At 46.0% G+C, this 15,800-nt stretch overlaps 1 protein-coding gene across 5 annotated transcripts in view; it reads left to right on the top strand.

The window, feature by feature from the left end:
• Positions 1 to 15,100, top strand: part of runx3 (RUNX family transcription factor 3) — a 53,564-nt gene extending 38,464 nt beyond the window's left edge. For 2 of the 5 annotated variants that reach the window (XM_037796359.1, XM_037796360.1), the window contains 3 exons: positions 638 to 784; positions 6,671 to 6,745; positions 11,961 to 15,100. In XM_037796359.1, coding sequence (XP_037652287.1) covers positions 638 to 784; positions 6,671 to 6,745; positions 11,961 to 12,445 — 707 coding nt within the window. In that variant the 3' untranslated portion in view covers positions 12,446 to 15,100. The remainder of the gene's footprint in view (positions 1 to 637; positions 785 to 6,670; positions 6,746 to 11,960) is intronic. The other 3 variants (XM_037796362.1, XM_037796361.1, XM_037796363.1) reach the window with 3 other exon arrangements.
• The last annotated feature ends 700 nt before the right edge of the window (positions 15,101 to 15,800 follow it).

Consider the following 15,800-nt stretch of genomic DNA (forward strand, 5'->3'; position numbering starts at 1 on the left):
TTTTTTGTTTTTTAAAGCAAGGTGGCAAGATAAAGATCACTCCGCTTCAGCAGTTCATAGAAACTGCCCTAATGTCACAATACATAGTTTGTTATTTCTTAGACTTAAGGTTCAGGGAAAACAGCATTCCTCAAGCAATTATTTTCAACCACTTATGCTATCGTTATCTGCGTATGACGCGGCAGCAGGTGCAGCTTGGGTAACACTTAGTGTCTAGCCAATGTATGTCAAGGTCTGCTGACATTCTAATAATATTTTTGTATTTGCAAGCTGAAAACATGGTGACGGCGTGTCTCTCTCTCTCTCCTGCCGCCCTTATATAATTTCATCCTGTGTGAGTGTTTGTAATTTACAAATGGAGGATATTGACGGTCAAGTTAATTTTACACTAATTACACTTAAGACAGGCAAATAAGACATTTTCTGCCAGGACATGTCAAACTCCCCGGCTTCATTAAGAAACTTGGGAGACGGAAAAAGGTTTTCCAATAGGACTCTTGTTATTGTTTTTGCTATTTTTGTACAACTCTGGAAACATAAAGTGCCATCTTGTGCCACTTTTCCTGGTTGTGTAGGTGGTAAACTGGCAAAGTCCTTGATTTTTCTCTTACCCGTCCTCCTCATGTCGCTGTTTCAGGGCACAGAGTGAAGCTAGAAGACCCCCAGAAGATGCAGTTCTCGGACAGGCTGTCAGAGATCGAGCGCTACCAGCGGTCTATGCGGATAGGCCCGGTGAACAATAATCAACGCCCCATCCACCAAACCCACCTAAGCACCACACAAGGTGAGGACCGCTGATACATACAACCACAACCAATAATCACTGTAAAGTCAGCTCACATTAAACCGCCATTACTTAGAAGTAAATAACTCCTTCAATAAAACAAACAGATTTTGTTTTATTTGGCCGGAGGGTAAGTAATCCGTAATAAAAAAGTCTGCTACACATCAACACAGTACACGCAGTTCAGACGAAGCCAAGAGCCCTTCATGTGCGTTTCCTACCACGGGGGGGCTTTCAAGTTCTGTCCCACACATCCGAGAGCCGTTATATGTGTTGGCCGTCCGAGGGGGAAGCTCGTGTCAGTTCTGTCCCCGGATGCCCTGCGTTGGTGGGTCCGGGGGCCCCACAGCGTGCAGGGTCGAGTCTGTGGCCAGGTGGCACGGCGGGTGCTGCCAACCGAGCTTGGCCCGGGTGCTGAAGCTGGCCTCCGCACACCGCACACTACAGCCTCAGGAATGTAACAGCCGCCCGCTACCTTGGCAATCACGTCACTCTCAGACTGGTCGAATGTGCGGGGGCAGGAGGGGAGAGGGGCTGAGACTCAGACTGAGGTGGTGCGATGTAGGGGTGGGTTTTTGTGTGTGTGTGTGTGTGTGTGTGTGTGCTGTGGACAGCTGCGTGGGTGATGCTTGGAGTGAGGATGAGTGTTCACTCCGTCATATGTCAGAGCCTCTTTAACAGGATGCCATGTCTGGAAGCGTACAGACTAAACACACACAACGCACACACAAGTATGCCCTCCTCGGCCACCCACTCTCTAGTTCTCATGCTGGCTAATGAATCTCATTACCTTTGTATCAGCGTGTTGCTGTGTACAGGAGGACTTGTTTGGGAGCTCTGGGCCGTGTGTGGGTGCGTCTATCAGTGTGTATCACCACTGTTTGGCCTTGTGATTAGCTTAGCCAGCGCTGAGTCACCAGTATGGGGCCGCCTATCTAACAGCTGACTGCGGAGAACACGGGGTCTTCCGTCCTCCGCTCTCCCATGTCCTTACTTTTACTGTTGATATTGATTTTGTTCCCTCGCACTGCCTGTACCGAGGAGACAACAAATGCCAGCTGTCTTAGAAAAAACGCCGCCGACCGCTTACGCTTAAAAATAAACACTGTGGCGCTTCAACACAATACAGCCACTGTGATGATAATTTTCTGATGGGTTGGAGTTTGGCGTGAGCTCTGGAGGTTGTCTGCCAATAGAAAGCCCCCTGCAGCTAAGCTTATACTGGGAGCTTTAAGTTTCTGAGGACTGACGGAGGAAGGGGGAGGGGGGGGCTCGGAGAGGTGTACAGACTTGGTCCAGACAGCAGACGAAGAGGAGCTCTTTGCTCTGCTCTCGTCTGCCTCGCACAGGATTAGGGCAGGAATTAGAGAGCCATGGGCTCGTCGGGCTTCAAAGGGCTGCGATGTTGCAACACACACATGTACAGTACATACAACTGTGAGCAGACACAACACATTAACATCAGTTGGAACTGTCAGAAGGGCTGTAAAGGCCTTGGAGCTTCACGTTACCAGTGACTGGAGGCCGTCTATAAGGAGTGTGTGTGTGTGTGTGTGTGTGTGTGCACACGAGTGAGACAGACGAGGGGAAGGGCTGTAAAAACCACACACCTTAATCTGTGGTATTACCATCATGACGGCATACCGCAGGGCAAGAGTGGTAAAATAATTAAATAACAGAGAGCAGAGGGCCCTTCTTCCCTCCCACCTCGTCTATCTGCCGGAGCGTCTGAGCACCAGACTGGAAACGTATGTCGCGCTTGCTCCCGTATGTGTAGGAATCACGCGCAGACAAACAACACCGCGGTATTACAAGCAAAGCTCAAACATAAATAGACTTGTTGTAATAAATCCCGTTCAGAGACACAGGGAGGTGTTTACATATCAACAGCACACACGTCTCTCGGCTTTTTTGGCAGCCCCATGCCAGACGCTGTTGTATTTTGCAGATACTTTAAATCCCGGGGTCTGTTTGTTTGAGAATTGCCGGGTGATAGATCGCCCATCAACACGTTATAATTAAATGGATTCCCGCCTCGCTGTTACAAAAGATGTTTTCCATTATCCGGGGCTGGGACCTTTGCGTTTCTCGCACCCTTGAAGACAGCTAAATAAGAAAATACAGTGTCATCTCCTCCTAAAGCCTCCTTGCTTCATATTGTTGTCTGAGCAATGAAATACTGTCTCAGTTTCCTTGTCAACAGGACATGTCTCCAGACATCTGCTCAGTGCTACACTGAATTCTTAAATCACACACACACACACACAGACGATTGCACCATAGGCACAAAACACACACACACACACATACACACACACAACTGTGTGCTAGTGTTGCAAGTTCTCCGCTATTGCCCCAGACAGACAGGGTAATTAAGAGCTCATTACAGTGCATGCAGTGACAGGATTCCTGCACGCTGGCAGACGCTGCATTCGCTGCTTGTTTTTGTTCTCCCGTGGCCACAGGTAAGCCTGCTAGACATGTGGAATGATTCTCGGGCGAGGGCAGAGGGAGAGGCATGTGTGTGTGCGGTTGATAATGCGTGGTGGTTCAACTAGTGCAGTAAAGCAAATCTGACACTCAGACAATCAAGTGCTAAATTGTTATTCTGGTTTTCAAAACCTCAAGTGAGGTACATGTGTATACTATGGGTTTGTGGGTTGCAGTTTTTTTTCTTTCTCTTCCTCTGATACAGAATGCAGATCATCCTTTGACGTCTAGCTGTGACATTGCGTTTTTTTAATATACACACAGTTCTTTCCACTCTTTAAGAAAAAAGCAAACAGATGATAGAAAATTCGATTTCCCTCAAAGTGGAAAACAGATTCCAGTTTTACCTTGTTCCATTTTTAAAAGGGCAGACAGAACCCAACAAGCCCCTGGCACAGCCTCTAACAGACAGCCGGGACGAAAGCGGCTCTTTTAACTTAAATGTGTTCTAACAGTCAGAGAGAGAGAGAGGGAGGGAAAAAAGAAATAAAGCATCAATTTAATCATCCCGAAAAAAGAAAAAAAAAATCCCTGGTACTTTTGAAGTGGTATCATTTAACATGTTATTTGTTCCAACACCTGTGTGTTCCTCTCTGAAGATGAATATCAGATACGAGCATAACGTTCCGCCATCGAGTCAAGTGCTCGACGCTTTGATGAGGGCCCAAAAGTGTGTGTGTGTGTGTGTGTGTGTGTCTGAATGTGTGACCTATGTGGTGATGTTATTAAAAAATGTAAGAAGAATCTTGCAGCAATGCATAACATTTCCTGAAACGAACTGAAACTGTTTCTGTAAATGACACTTCCACAAATGTTAGTACCTCTGGCTTCCTCCTGCTTCCACTGGCACACATCTGCCGCAGCTGTGCTTTGGCCCTCTTGTCCAGTATGTTCAGGCTGTGGCCTCTGGACTGGACTTAACTTGAAAAAAGTCCTGTTTGATGCAGCCGTGTCCCTCCCGCCTCGTCCACAGTGACCACACTGTTTACACCACATAAACAAGCCGGCCGGCCCCCCCAGGTTCGAGGCGGCACTCTGCTACCGCCGCTGCTCGGGGGCTCACACTAATTCACACATCCAGAATGACATGATCAGCCAATTAGAAGCGAGAGCGAGACAGGAAATTAGCACCGTCAGGTAGCTGCGGTGTGGACTTTAGAGTATAGCCGTCACACTAGTTGGGTTTCATGCTGATTTCTGCCAAACCCAGGCAGGAAGCTGGCCCTCCGAGGCCAATACAGCCAAAAACGAGCAGGAATCTGGACCAGTCCTATAGACACTCTGTTTTACTTCTGCACTCCACTATTTACATAATATGTCAATGGCCGCCACGGAGTTTATTTGTTATGGTGCCTGAAAGCTTCACTTGTGGTTACTCTCTTTTTGTGACCCTGAGATGAATAATTCAAACTGAAAATGTTTTTGTTCTTTAGCAAAAAAAAAAAAAAAAAAATCTTTTGAAGCCGCCTCCTCTATGAAAAAAAAAGAAAAAGAGAAGTGAGAGCGAGTTGTTTTTTACCAGACTCAACTGTTTGTGTAAGTTATAATTTCACATCAGAGTCGGGCTGAGTTTTACATTTCAGCAATTACAGAAACTACATGTGTGCCATGAACAGTCTCTATTGAGTCTGGGGAGAGGGGAAGGGTGGGAGGACGACGAGCTCTCAAAGAGAACATAGGATTTTTCAGCCCATGTGTTTGTTTTTGCTCACGTTATAAGTGAGGGCTCAAAAGACATATCAAATGTCCCACATAGCTGAGCCAAGGCCGTGTTCCTCCCCTCTCTAACACGCTCTCTTTCTCTCTCCTTTCCCTTCGCTGGCGTCTTTCTTTCTCTCTCGCCTGCTCTCTCACATTCTCTCCCCGTTGCGACGCCTAAGGCCTAAGCGAAACAGGAAGCCGGCACAAGGGCCGGCATTCACTGTGTCTCAATGACACGCTTCATTACGCCGGGCGCGTTACATGTCTCAGAGGCGTCGCTGGATCCGGAGTCACGAGGATGGACGCCATTTTGGCTCAAACGTCTCCTCAGCCAGTCCTTTCATCTACGCGTGCACTTCAAACGCGGTGCGTGTGTTTATTTGCGTCCTCCCCAAAAAACTATACTGGCACCACCCCAAAGCTACTTATTAGTGACGCAGTCGCCGCTTCTTCCCACTCCAGCCCCCTGCCCTCCTCGGCTCCTCGGCTCCGCCCAGGGGGCCGGTCCTCTTATTAACAGGGGTAATCTGTGCCTCTGGTATTGACGTTGTCTGCCGGCCAATCAAAATATTTGAAGGAAATGTTTATTTTCTTGAGCGAATCGCACCAGCTGCTTGCAAGCCTTTCTGAATAAGGCCATTTATGTGTAAGAATTTGCCATTGTGAGGTATAGTGCAGGACCTCTCGGTGACTGAGTGCTGATTTGGGCCTTTGCAGAGGAAGTGGAGGAGCTCCAGGGGAAGCACAGATCTTACACATGCTGAGCCTAGTGTGGCTATAGGTGAACAGCCCAGCGCTGCTACACCCCCACCCTCTCTGCTTCTGGCATCCTCCTCCGTCCTAATTGCCACTACAGGAGGTTAGGAGTTTACTATATTGCGGTATCTCAATAGCGGAGGGCAGAGTCATAGCGATACCACATGGCCGACTGCTGCTGTCATTAAAAGCAGAGCACCATGAGAAAAAAATGTGGTTATATAATATGCAGGTTTCTGTCTTCAATATTGATGTGCATTAAGGGGAAACGAGTAACAATATGTAACACCGTTCAGAGGCTTGTAGACTCGACTTCTACACAACCAATGAGCCGAGACAGAGCTCCGTGCAAGTTGTCTTGTACCGACTGCACCGTCTCAGACCGAGAGCAAACAGCCCCCCGTTTGTGTCAGCCCTCCTGCGGTGTGGCCGTTTGAGTGTGAAGCAGGGTCCCACGCGTTGGGCCAGTAGCTGCCTCGACCCTCCCTCGCTTCCTGACAGGCTAGCGAGTGTCCTGCACTTCACAGGTCTCCGCTGCCCCTCCAGTGTCTCGCCTGAAAGGCCCAAAAATATCTCCCATGCACCCATCAAGCATGTTTTTCCGAGCCTGGTCTCACTTTGGTGAGAAAACCGCCCCCCCTCCTCCTCCTCCTCTTCCCAATCCTCACTGCTCAGTCAGCAGAGGCCAACCTGTGACAGGAAAACACATCTCCAAAACCGCCAGATGTCAAGACAGTTTTGACAAGTCTGTCATGACGAGATGTTTTGGATCACGCTTTAGATTTTCTATGGCGCGGGCAGCTACTTCCTCACACATATACAACCCACACATTTCTCTGCGTTGCACAAAAAATGCTAAAATGTTGCATTCCTGCACAAACTCCACTGACTTATTTCGAATAAGTGCTCACCTATTGTTCATATTGTGTGTTACACCAGCCCTGTGGCAGGAGCAAATGGACACCCCCGCTCTGAAGACATGCAAGGTGGAGGAGGACCTGAGACCATGGCCAGGTGAGACATTGCCATGCCCTTCTTCCTAACTGTTTTACTGTCTATTGGTGCCTTCAAATGAAACTCGTGAGCTTGCGTTTACAACATGGGAAGTCATGTGCTTGGAGTTCAAGTCGCGAGAACACCGCGGCTAAGCAACGGCAACATTAACGTTACTGTCGGCATCTAAAAGCCACAGAGGCTAACAATTTAGCAAGTTAGCAACATAATGCAGTTAGTGTAAAAGCATAATGACAGAGGAAAAAGATGAGGCCATTGGGAATATCAACATTTTCCTCAGACGTATTATAAAATTACGAGGAAAAACACTACAGTCTAAAATTACAACATATGAACTTATTATGCACCAAAGAATTAACTTCCAAGGCCTCCGCCATTTCTGACAACGTCAACAAACACGTCACAAGTCGTGAACTCGGAGCTTTCAGAAACTTTCCACTTACGAGGTCGTGAATACCACAAGAGGGGGGCGTTCATATGGACTCTTCTGGTGAACGCGGTAAACACAACCCCATTTGAAAAGGCACAATATGTGACTTGGCCTTTGGCTACTCTTTCAAGCCTCTCATTTAACATTTCCCTCCCATGAAGCTCAGCATTCCCAATTTAACCACAAAATTGAATGTTAAAGTGCGTATGCGTGCCTATCGTTGTTTCTGGGCGTGTTAATGAGGAAATTGTTTCGAAGGGTGTTTGTTAGTCGCCGAGACATAATCATTATGTGTGGCCCAATCAAATGGGAGCATGCGGGGTGAGGTCACTAGTAAGCCTTAATTAAGTGTGAGCAAACAGGCTCGAAAAATACAGAGAAGATAATTGTGGTGCCATGAACTGTGAAGTGTTCACACCTTTCATAATGTTACTCTTTCAGAACATCTCAGAACAAACTGTAAACTACCAAACTAATTCATTCTAATTAAACATTCCAACAGCCTTTCAAATTGAACCGAACAATACTGACGAGGAGAAGCGGGAAACGCCGGCATAACACAGGGTGTGCCATTTGGTGCGACAATTTTGGAGACTGTTTCGTTTTGCCCGTAGGGCCCTACTACACCCCAGAACATTCCTAGAACGCCACCACCCTGTCTGCCGTCGTCGTCTTCTTCTTCTTCTTCTTCCTTTCCTCCCACTCCTTCTTTCTTTCATTTTGTTTCTTGGCGATTTGGATCTTTGCTGCTGTCTAACAGCCCCCTCAGTCTCCTATCTGTCCCCTAACCCAGAAAACCACCACACCACACCAGACATGCTGACTCATCCGCTCACACTGTGCTGAGGACACACATACAAAGAAGAAAGAATAGAAAGACTTTCAGATTTGGCTCTCTTTTCTAGTGTTTTCTAGAGTTTAGCAGAAATAACACAATGCCTGAAGCAGAGTATCGAGACCGGGGGAATTACATATTTACATGTGTTACTGCTTGCGCGAGGCATTTTCTAGGCAGAGATTCACTACAGAGCAACACACTCAATGTGATCGACAGCGATGGTTAGTAAAAGCATATGGTTGAGGCATAAAACTTGACATTTATGCCAGGACATCCAGACAGCGAAGACAATATGACAGCGATGTGAGATAGTGTAATAAATGATGATGCTACTTGTATTCAAATACCTTCATCCTTACAATAACAGTATACGTGGTCTAGGGTCAGCAAAACACACCTCGCGTCGGCGGCTTTACAAGCAAGTATCATATCTCTCATAGGAAAAGATTTACTTAACAAACAATAATATTAATCATGCTTGTTTGTTGATGCATTAGGGAAATATCAGGTGTTTTTTGTAATCACAAACTTCCTTTACCCGTGCTGGTATTGCATGACACAAGTTGGCGACATGCAAAATTCCTCGGTGCTCACGTGATGAAGCGCCTAACATGGATGAGGCTTTGGGGCTGTTGACCATTGGTGCCGCAGCACAGAGGTGATTATCATTTGCATTCGACATGATGCTCCGGCCCCAAAGCCTTGGTGCTTAAAAAAACACCTAGAGATCATTTGTGTTCATTTGGGTCTCCTATTCTTTGGCAGCGGCAGCTCTACCCTGGCATTGTGTCGCGCTCTTAATAAGCACCCTGTTATCAACAATAATTGCTCATTCTCATGGCATCAAGTGTTCAAACCACCCAAACCAGTCAATAAATCAAAGAGAGAGCCTCTGAAGGAAGCTGCAGTGCAACAGGGTTTCTGTCGGGATCATATGAGGAAAACAATCTTACTGCACAGCACAGTGTAGCTGGACGGGCCTGCTGGGGTTTTCTCTCTCTCTCTCTCTCTCTCGTTTCCTCCCCTCCACTTATTTGCCTGAGACACCATTCCCTGGGCGCTGGCCGTCACAGTTTGCATCAAGCCTGAGTAAACATTTCACAGGTGAGCGCCTGTATTTGCATCACCCCATCGCCAGGTCCACCACATGCGGACACACACTCGTACACACGCGCACAATTACACACACAGACATGACCGCCTCAAATTTGCCCTTATGTTAACAACCAAAATCAGTTTCTCCCGTACGCAAATGAGGAAAACCTCCGGTCATATCTGGGTTACACGCTTGACTGTGGACTAGTGGACTTTCTTGAGCTGAGCAAAAAAAAAAAGGAGGAGGACGACTCCACCCTTGGTGTTTGCAGGATTAAATAAGTGCGTGGCGCTATGCTTGAGAGCTAGAGGAGGAAAAGACAGCTCTGGAACACTATGTTCTCTATAAAAGCCCCGATTCCCAGCTACCCGCTTCGTGGACTGGGAACATCACAGACAGCAGACTGTGCCAGCTCGCCCTCTGGGGTCCATCCCCTCTCCTGTCCCTGCAATTTAGTCAACACGTTTCAGATGAGCCTAATGGAGATCATGTGTGGTTTTCGGGCCGCGGAGTTAACAGGCAGCTACTACCAGGCTCAGTTAGGAAGACCCTCTCTGCCAAAGATACACCACTGTTACCACAGCCACAACAGCGAGGCCTGTACTTATACTGGGTGGGGGAGGGTGGGGATGCAGTAAGGTATGCAACATGGTTAAGAAGGAGAAAAAGCAGACGGCAAAACTTTGCTTCTCAATTACAAAGCAGTTTGTTCAGCCCTCTCCTCCAGAGGGAGCTACTGTACTATAGAGAGTTTAAGGTGGTAGCAGGCTCCCCCCCTGGCTCGGAGCCAAGCGCTTGATACTGCACAAGCCCATTAAGGTGTTGTGATAAGTGTCCAGTCCAGTTTCCCCTGACAGAACACAGGAGTCGATCCCCACCGCAGTTTAGCCAACACGTTTCCACCGACTCCAATTAAGTGGAGATCATGTGCGGGGCGGCAGCCAGAGCCATCAAGTCCCCACGCCACACATCCCCTCCCCAGCTTCACCCTGAAGCCTAAATTTAGCACAGACAGAGAGAGATGAAGGGACACAGAGAGAGAGAGAGAGAGAGAGAGAGAGCAAAGGCTTTTGGGAGTCCGGTAGGAATTAGTGGGCCGACTCCACTTCACCCGAATCAACAGCAGCTGAAGGCTCGGATTTTCCTCGCGTGAAATCAGATATGGAGCTCGACTCCGGTGCCTGGTAGACTCTGGAAAAAGAAACAGCCCCCCCACCGCCATCAAACTCCCTCATCCCAAAAAGAAGAGGAAATTCAACTGCAGAAGTGTGTTGTTGCAAAAAAAAAAAAAAAGAGTATAGCAGGGGCCATGGAAATTGCAAAGGAACAGATTTTTTTGCAGCTGAAAATGGACCCAGTTCTCCAGACATAGGGAAAAGACATTTCAACGAGACTGTGGCACGCAAGTTTGGCATTCTCCCCCCCTCAGGGCTATGGCGTGCAAGCGCTTGCTATTTCACAAATACAAGCTCTCTTTTCTCTGCCATCCAAATCCACATTTTACACTTGCAGTCATGTGGGCACGTTGGACCCATGAAAGCCACATGCGGACAAACAAATAACCATGGACGGAGGTGTGTGTGTGTGTGTGTGTGAGAGTGTGTGTGTACGAGCAGCAGGTGTGGAAGGAGCGTGTGTTTGTGGACATCAGGTATGAGGAACTCGGCCTCATCATTGTGGCACACAACCAGGTTAAGGGCGTTTACAGTTCCAGACTATTTTGGCCTGGCCGTTGGCCACCGCACCATTTGTGTGCCGACGGTGTCTCGAGCACAAAGACACGACATGCCTAACTTGTCACGCAGGATTTAATTTTTCACACCTCTAAACGAATTATCTCAATTAAAATCCAGTGTAATTAGTTGAGGTAAAAACGACAGCTGAAGAAACAAGACATCAAACTGATATAATACCTTCTTATTTACATGATACAGCAAAAATATGAACCACAATCATACCGAATACTACAGTAGGTGGCAGCCGGCAGCGTTCAGAAGTCCTACCCGACTGTGAATGGGTTCATATCCGAAGCTCAGGATGTAAGAGCAGCCAATAATACTCCTCGGTTAAGTAAGAGGTGCAATATGGTGTTTGAGTTAAGGAACTAAGTTGGTGACAGTAGCGGCCCCAAATCTCAGAGAAGCAAACTGCCAAGTCAAACTCTCGAGCAATATTTCTTTCTCGCTTTTGTCAGCTGAGTAAATTAGAAAGTGTGCAGTGAAATTGAAGTCTTAACAGCTGGGTTCACAGCGCTCTGTTACCTGTGAGATTACACTTAGCAGTTAACTCTGACAGGTCCCAGACTGTGATACTCATTAGCTTAGAGGATATTCACATTCTCTTCCTTCCCTCTTTCCTTTTTCCTTCCCTTGTCTGTCTCCGATTGTGACCGCCTGCCGCTAACTATGATTTATGAGTTGCACAACAGCGCAACAAGCCGTCAGTGTTTATACGAAAACACCCCTCAGCACTGACAATGCCTCTTTTCATTGCTGTGAGAAAGACGGAATAACGTACATTGCTCTCCTTTTGAAGGAGTGCTAGGAGGGCCGTGGCGAGGGGGCCTTTTCATAACTTCGGTCTTGTGCACGGGGCTGTGGGATGATGTGCTGTCAGAGCTTGATGACTGTTATTAAGCAAAAAAATGTCTCAGTTCATTACTTTGAGCAAACATTTCCACAGACAGGCGTATCGCCGGAAATCTGAGCTCACAATTTGGGGTTTGGAGGGAGATTTGCTGCTCTGGAGATGGGGGTCGGTTTTTTAGAATAATAGAAAAATGAGAAATCTCTGAGCCCCTTGTTTCATAATCACAGTTTGTTGACTCCAATCCTTTTGTTTCTGCCAACAGGGAGTACAGACCTCTTCAACCAGAGGACCAGCTTCCCGTCTCTGTCGCCGCTGACCGACCCTCGCTTCTCAGACCCCCGCATGCACTACCCCGGGGCGTTCCCCTACTCCACCAACACCTCCAGCTCCGGCATCAGCGGCCTCAGCATGTCAGCCTCCTCTAGATACCACCACACCTATCTGCCGCCGCCGTACTCAAACAACCAAAGCCAGAACTTCCAGTCCAACTCCTACCTGTATTACGGCACAGGCTCTGGTTCCTACCAGTTCTCCATGGTGGCGCCGTCGAACACCGGGGGCGAGCGCTCCCCCACCCGCCTGCTGTCCTGCTCGGGGGCCACGGGCGCCGGAGGGACCAACAGCCTGATGAACCCGGGCCTGAACAACCAGAGCGAGGGCGTGGAGGCCGACGGCAGCCACAGCAACTCCCCCACCGCCATGAGCGCCTCGGGCCGCTTGGATGAGTCCGTCTGGAGGCCTTACTGACTGACAGACAGCTAGACAATCAGGGGGTGCAGGAGTTGAGAGGGAGGGAAAGTTAAGAGGATGATGAACAAAAAAAAAGACACTGAAAGCAAAAAAAAAAAAAGAGAGAAATGCTGCATGTTTGTCTTTTATTTCTCCGGCACTCGCTTTAAAGACTTTCTCTGTTTTACCAACTCTCTCAAGACTTCCATGTATTTTGTACATTTTGAGCAAAACTCCTGCACTGTGCTAAAACGTGTACTCTTAAAAAGGACTATAAAAAGCCATAGAAGATGTTCAGCTGAAACTGTAAATAGACGTGAGGGTAAAACCAGAAGCCATAGTAATGTTTCAGGATGTCTGGTGTAAACAGGTACTAAGAACAAAAAGACAATGGCAGTATGATCAATCAGTACAGCTGATGAACTGAAAAACCACAGCAGACGTCCAACAAAACAAACTGTTCAGACTGATCCGACTCACTTGGTCAGTGGAGAAGAGCGGTCGGACTGGATGCTCGCTCCCTGAGTGACTCCGACATCCTTCCGAGGCACGGCTGCACTGCTGTAGCAATCGGCCCTTTTAAGCTTTAATTTCTGTGGAAGTTGAGAAAATATCGTGTCAGTTGTGAAAACATCTCGAGTTGCATCCAGGGCTGTTTCATGTACTTATGCAGTACCTTATTGCCTAATTTATTATCCAAATGGACACATTAGCCCTTTTGTGCTACGGTATGCAGTTGGTGTTTCAACACAGAAAAGCATTTTATCTGTCGGGACTCACATGTGTAAGAAATTAATTCTCCTCTGCTGTGTCATCAGTGTATCGCGTTTCAACAGGACAATGGCTGATATTTTGAGGAATGTAAAAGACTAACGCAGAGGGGGTGTTTATTGGTTTCTTTCTCTGCAGGAACATTTAAGTCCTGTTGTGTCTACTCTTTTTACTTTTTTCCTTACATTTCTTATCCAAGCCCTTTTCTGAAAAAAAAAGAAAAAAAAAGTTCTAGTCTGGTATTTTTGAAACTGGATGACACGGTTTACTTTTGATATTTATTTGAGCCAAATTGTGAGGAAATGTGCGCATATACCCAAAATCCTTAAGCATTTCTCTCTACCTTTCCTTTTTTATATATATATATACAGTATATATGCCTTATTTTGTTGTTAAGTATAAATTTGGAATTTGTGTAATATATTGCTACTAAATTATGAAAAAAAACAAAAACCTTTAATGTAATTATTTTGTCTTCCAATGTAGCTTTGATGCACTAAAAACTTTTATTCCTTATGAACCACGCCCAACAGATTCTGTTAGTGAGATTATGTACCGTAATCCTTTTAAAACTATTTCCAAAATTGCCTTCCTGCGCTAAGTAAGCCATTCGCTTAATTTTTTGCACTATGTTTGAATTTTCATTTATTGGGGTTTATGTATTTACAAATATCTGAAACTCTGCCGAACTAAATATTTAAATATTCCTTCACACTTAAAAGTGTCCTTTTTAACAAAAATCCTTTGCCAAGTAATTAATGATGTCACGATTAGACACCACACACACATTCCTGCACCACAGGTGTGTGTGCATATTCCCCCTGTCCGGAGGGCATTTTCCCCCTGCAGTTATACATGTGATCCCTCCATCCCTGGGGGGAGGAAGAGTGTGAGGATGAAGGGATAGAAGGAGGAGGCGGTGGGGTCAGAGTGGTATCTTCTTACCAACACCAAGGGCAGTTATGCAAAAAAAAAAAAAACCTTCCCTTGTTGTGCACAGGTCCCTTTGTTCTGTATAATCAGTGAGTGCTTTGAAGCCTTTCTGGTCTAATTTACTGATCATCGGTGCCAAGGGGCTCATGGCTCTGCCAATAATTCACACGCCCGCACAGATCGTGTGGGCATGAGCTGTGTAGAGGCATTTAAAGCAGGTATCAGGTGTCTAATATCTGCTCGAAAAGTCTTCCACAAGAGGGAAGCATCCATGACTCTTAGTGGCTACAAAAGTGAGATTTGATTTCAAAGTGAATCCAAAGAGGCTTGCATTTGCAGCTCAGGTAAAAAAATAAGTTATGCAAGGAGTTTTGTAGATCTCACATAAAGACTCTCTGCCTTATTCCTCTTCTTTTTTAAACAATCAGTAGCAACGTCTCATTCCTGTCTCGCTTTTGATTAAGATGAAAAGCATGTTTTCTTTACGCGGTAGAGGACCTTACTTTATTATGGGCAAAAAAAATCATGCAGCTAGAGAAACCACATGTGTACTTATATTTGTGTGGTTCCTTAAAAAAAACTAAACCAAAGATCTTCACAACTGCCTGTAATACTGTCAGGATGATGGGAAAGACGTCTCGATTGATCTCTAATATCATTCTTTATGCAAAACTAGGAAGCCAAAAATGTACAAGTGAGTTGTATTTTATTGTATATTGGATTTAAGAGCACAATGTTACTTTTCTTTTTTTTTACAAAATTCCCCTTTTTTCCTTTTCATATACCAAAATGTTAATTCATCTTTCATTTTCTCCTTATGCTCAAAGCATGTACATCTGAAACTGATATGTTAATTTAAGAATCTCATCTATGTATGTAATGATATCGTTAATGCTTCCATACTGAGTGCTTGTAAAGTTTGCGGATAATGTAGTTTTTAATCATTTTAATTAAAAAACATGTGTCTCACTTTTGTCTTCACAGCTGCTGTTTATTTAATAAATATGTCTCAATTAAAAGAGAGAGTTATGGCAACACATAATCTTTTTTTTTTCAGCTTAAAGAGGCATCACCTGCCCTCTTGAGAAAATCACACCCACAACATATTAGATTTGAGTTCAGTATTTATAGCCCCACATTCTTCAACATTATTCCGCTTTACTATAAAAACTATTGCATGCCATAATAGTTCTCTAATGTTGAAACTCAATGCTCAAAAGTCTGGATTGTGAAGTCTTTTATGGTTTAACTGGGGGGAGGTGTTGAGAGTGAAATTGTTAAACATGGAGGCACAGGGTATAATTCACCTCCAGAAGCCCAGACACCATCACATCAGCTGACGAATGAGCAGGAAAAAAAAAAACATTCATGGGACCCAATTTCATGCCAGCAACAAATTCTGTTCTTCTAACTTCTTCTTTTGGCGTCATACAGTAAATGCCATACATGCCTCTGCCTCTATCTCATAACCCCTGATCGTTCATTAAGCAGCTCGTTCCCAATAATTAATAATTATCCTCTCCTCTTCCATTAGCGAGACTCTCGCTGGCAATTACCCACACTTCTCAGGGGTTTGAAAATGCCTCGGCTGTCAACGCGGTGGTACCCAGAGCGTAAATAAAGCGCAGCTCAGGAATCCAACACCGCCCTGGCAGCCTCCGTGTTAGCG

Source organism: Sebastes umbrosus, chromosome 16 (assembly GCF_015220745.1).
Source record: "Sebastes umbrosus isolate fSebUmb1 chromosome 16, fSebUmb1.pri, whole genome shotgun sequence".
Lineage (NCBI taxonomy): Eukaryota > Metazoa > Chordata > Actinopteri > Perciformes > Sebastidae > Sebastes > Sebastes umbrosus.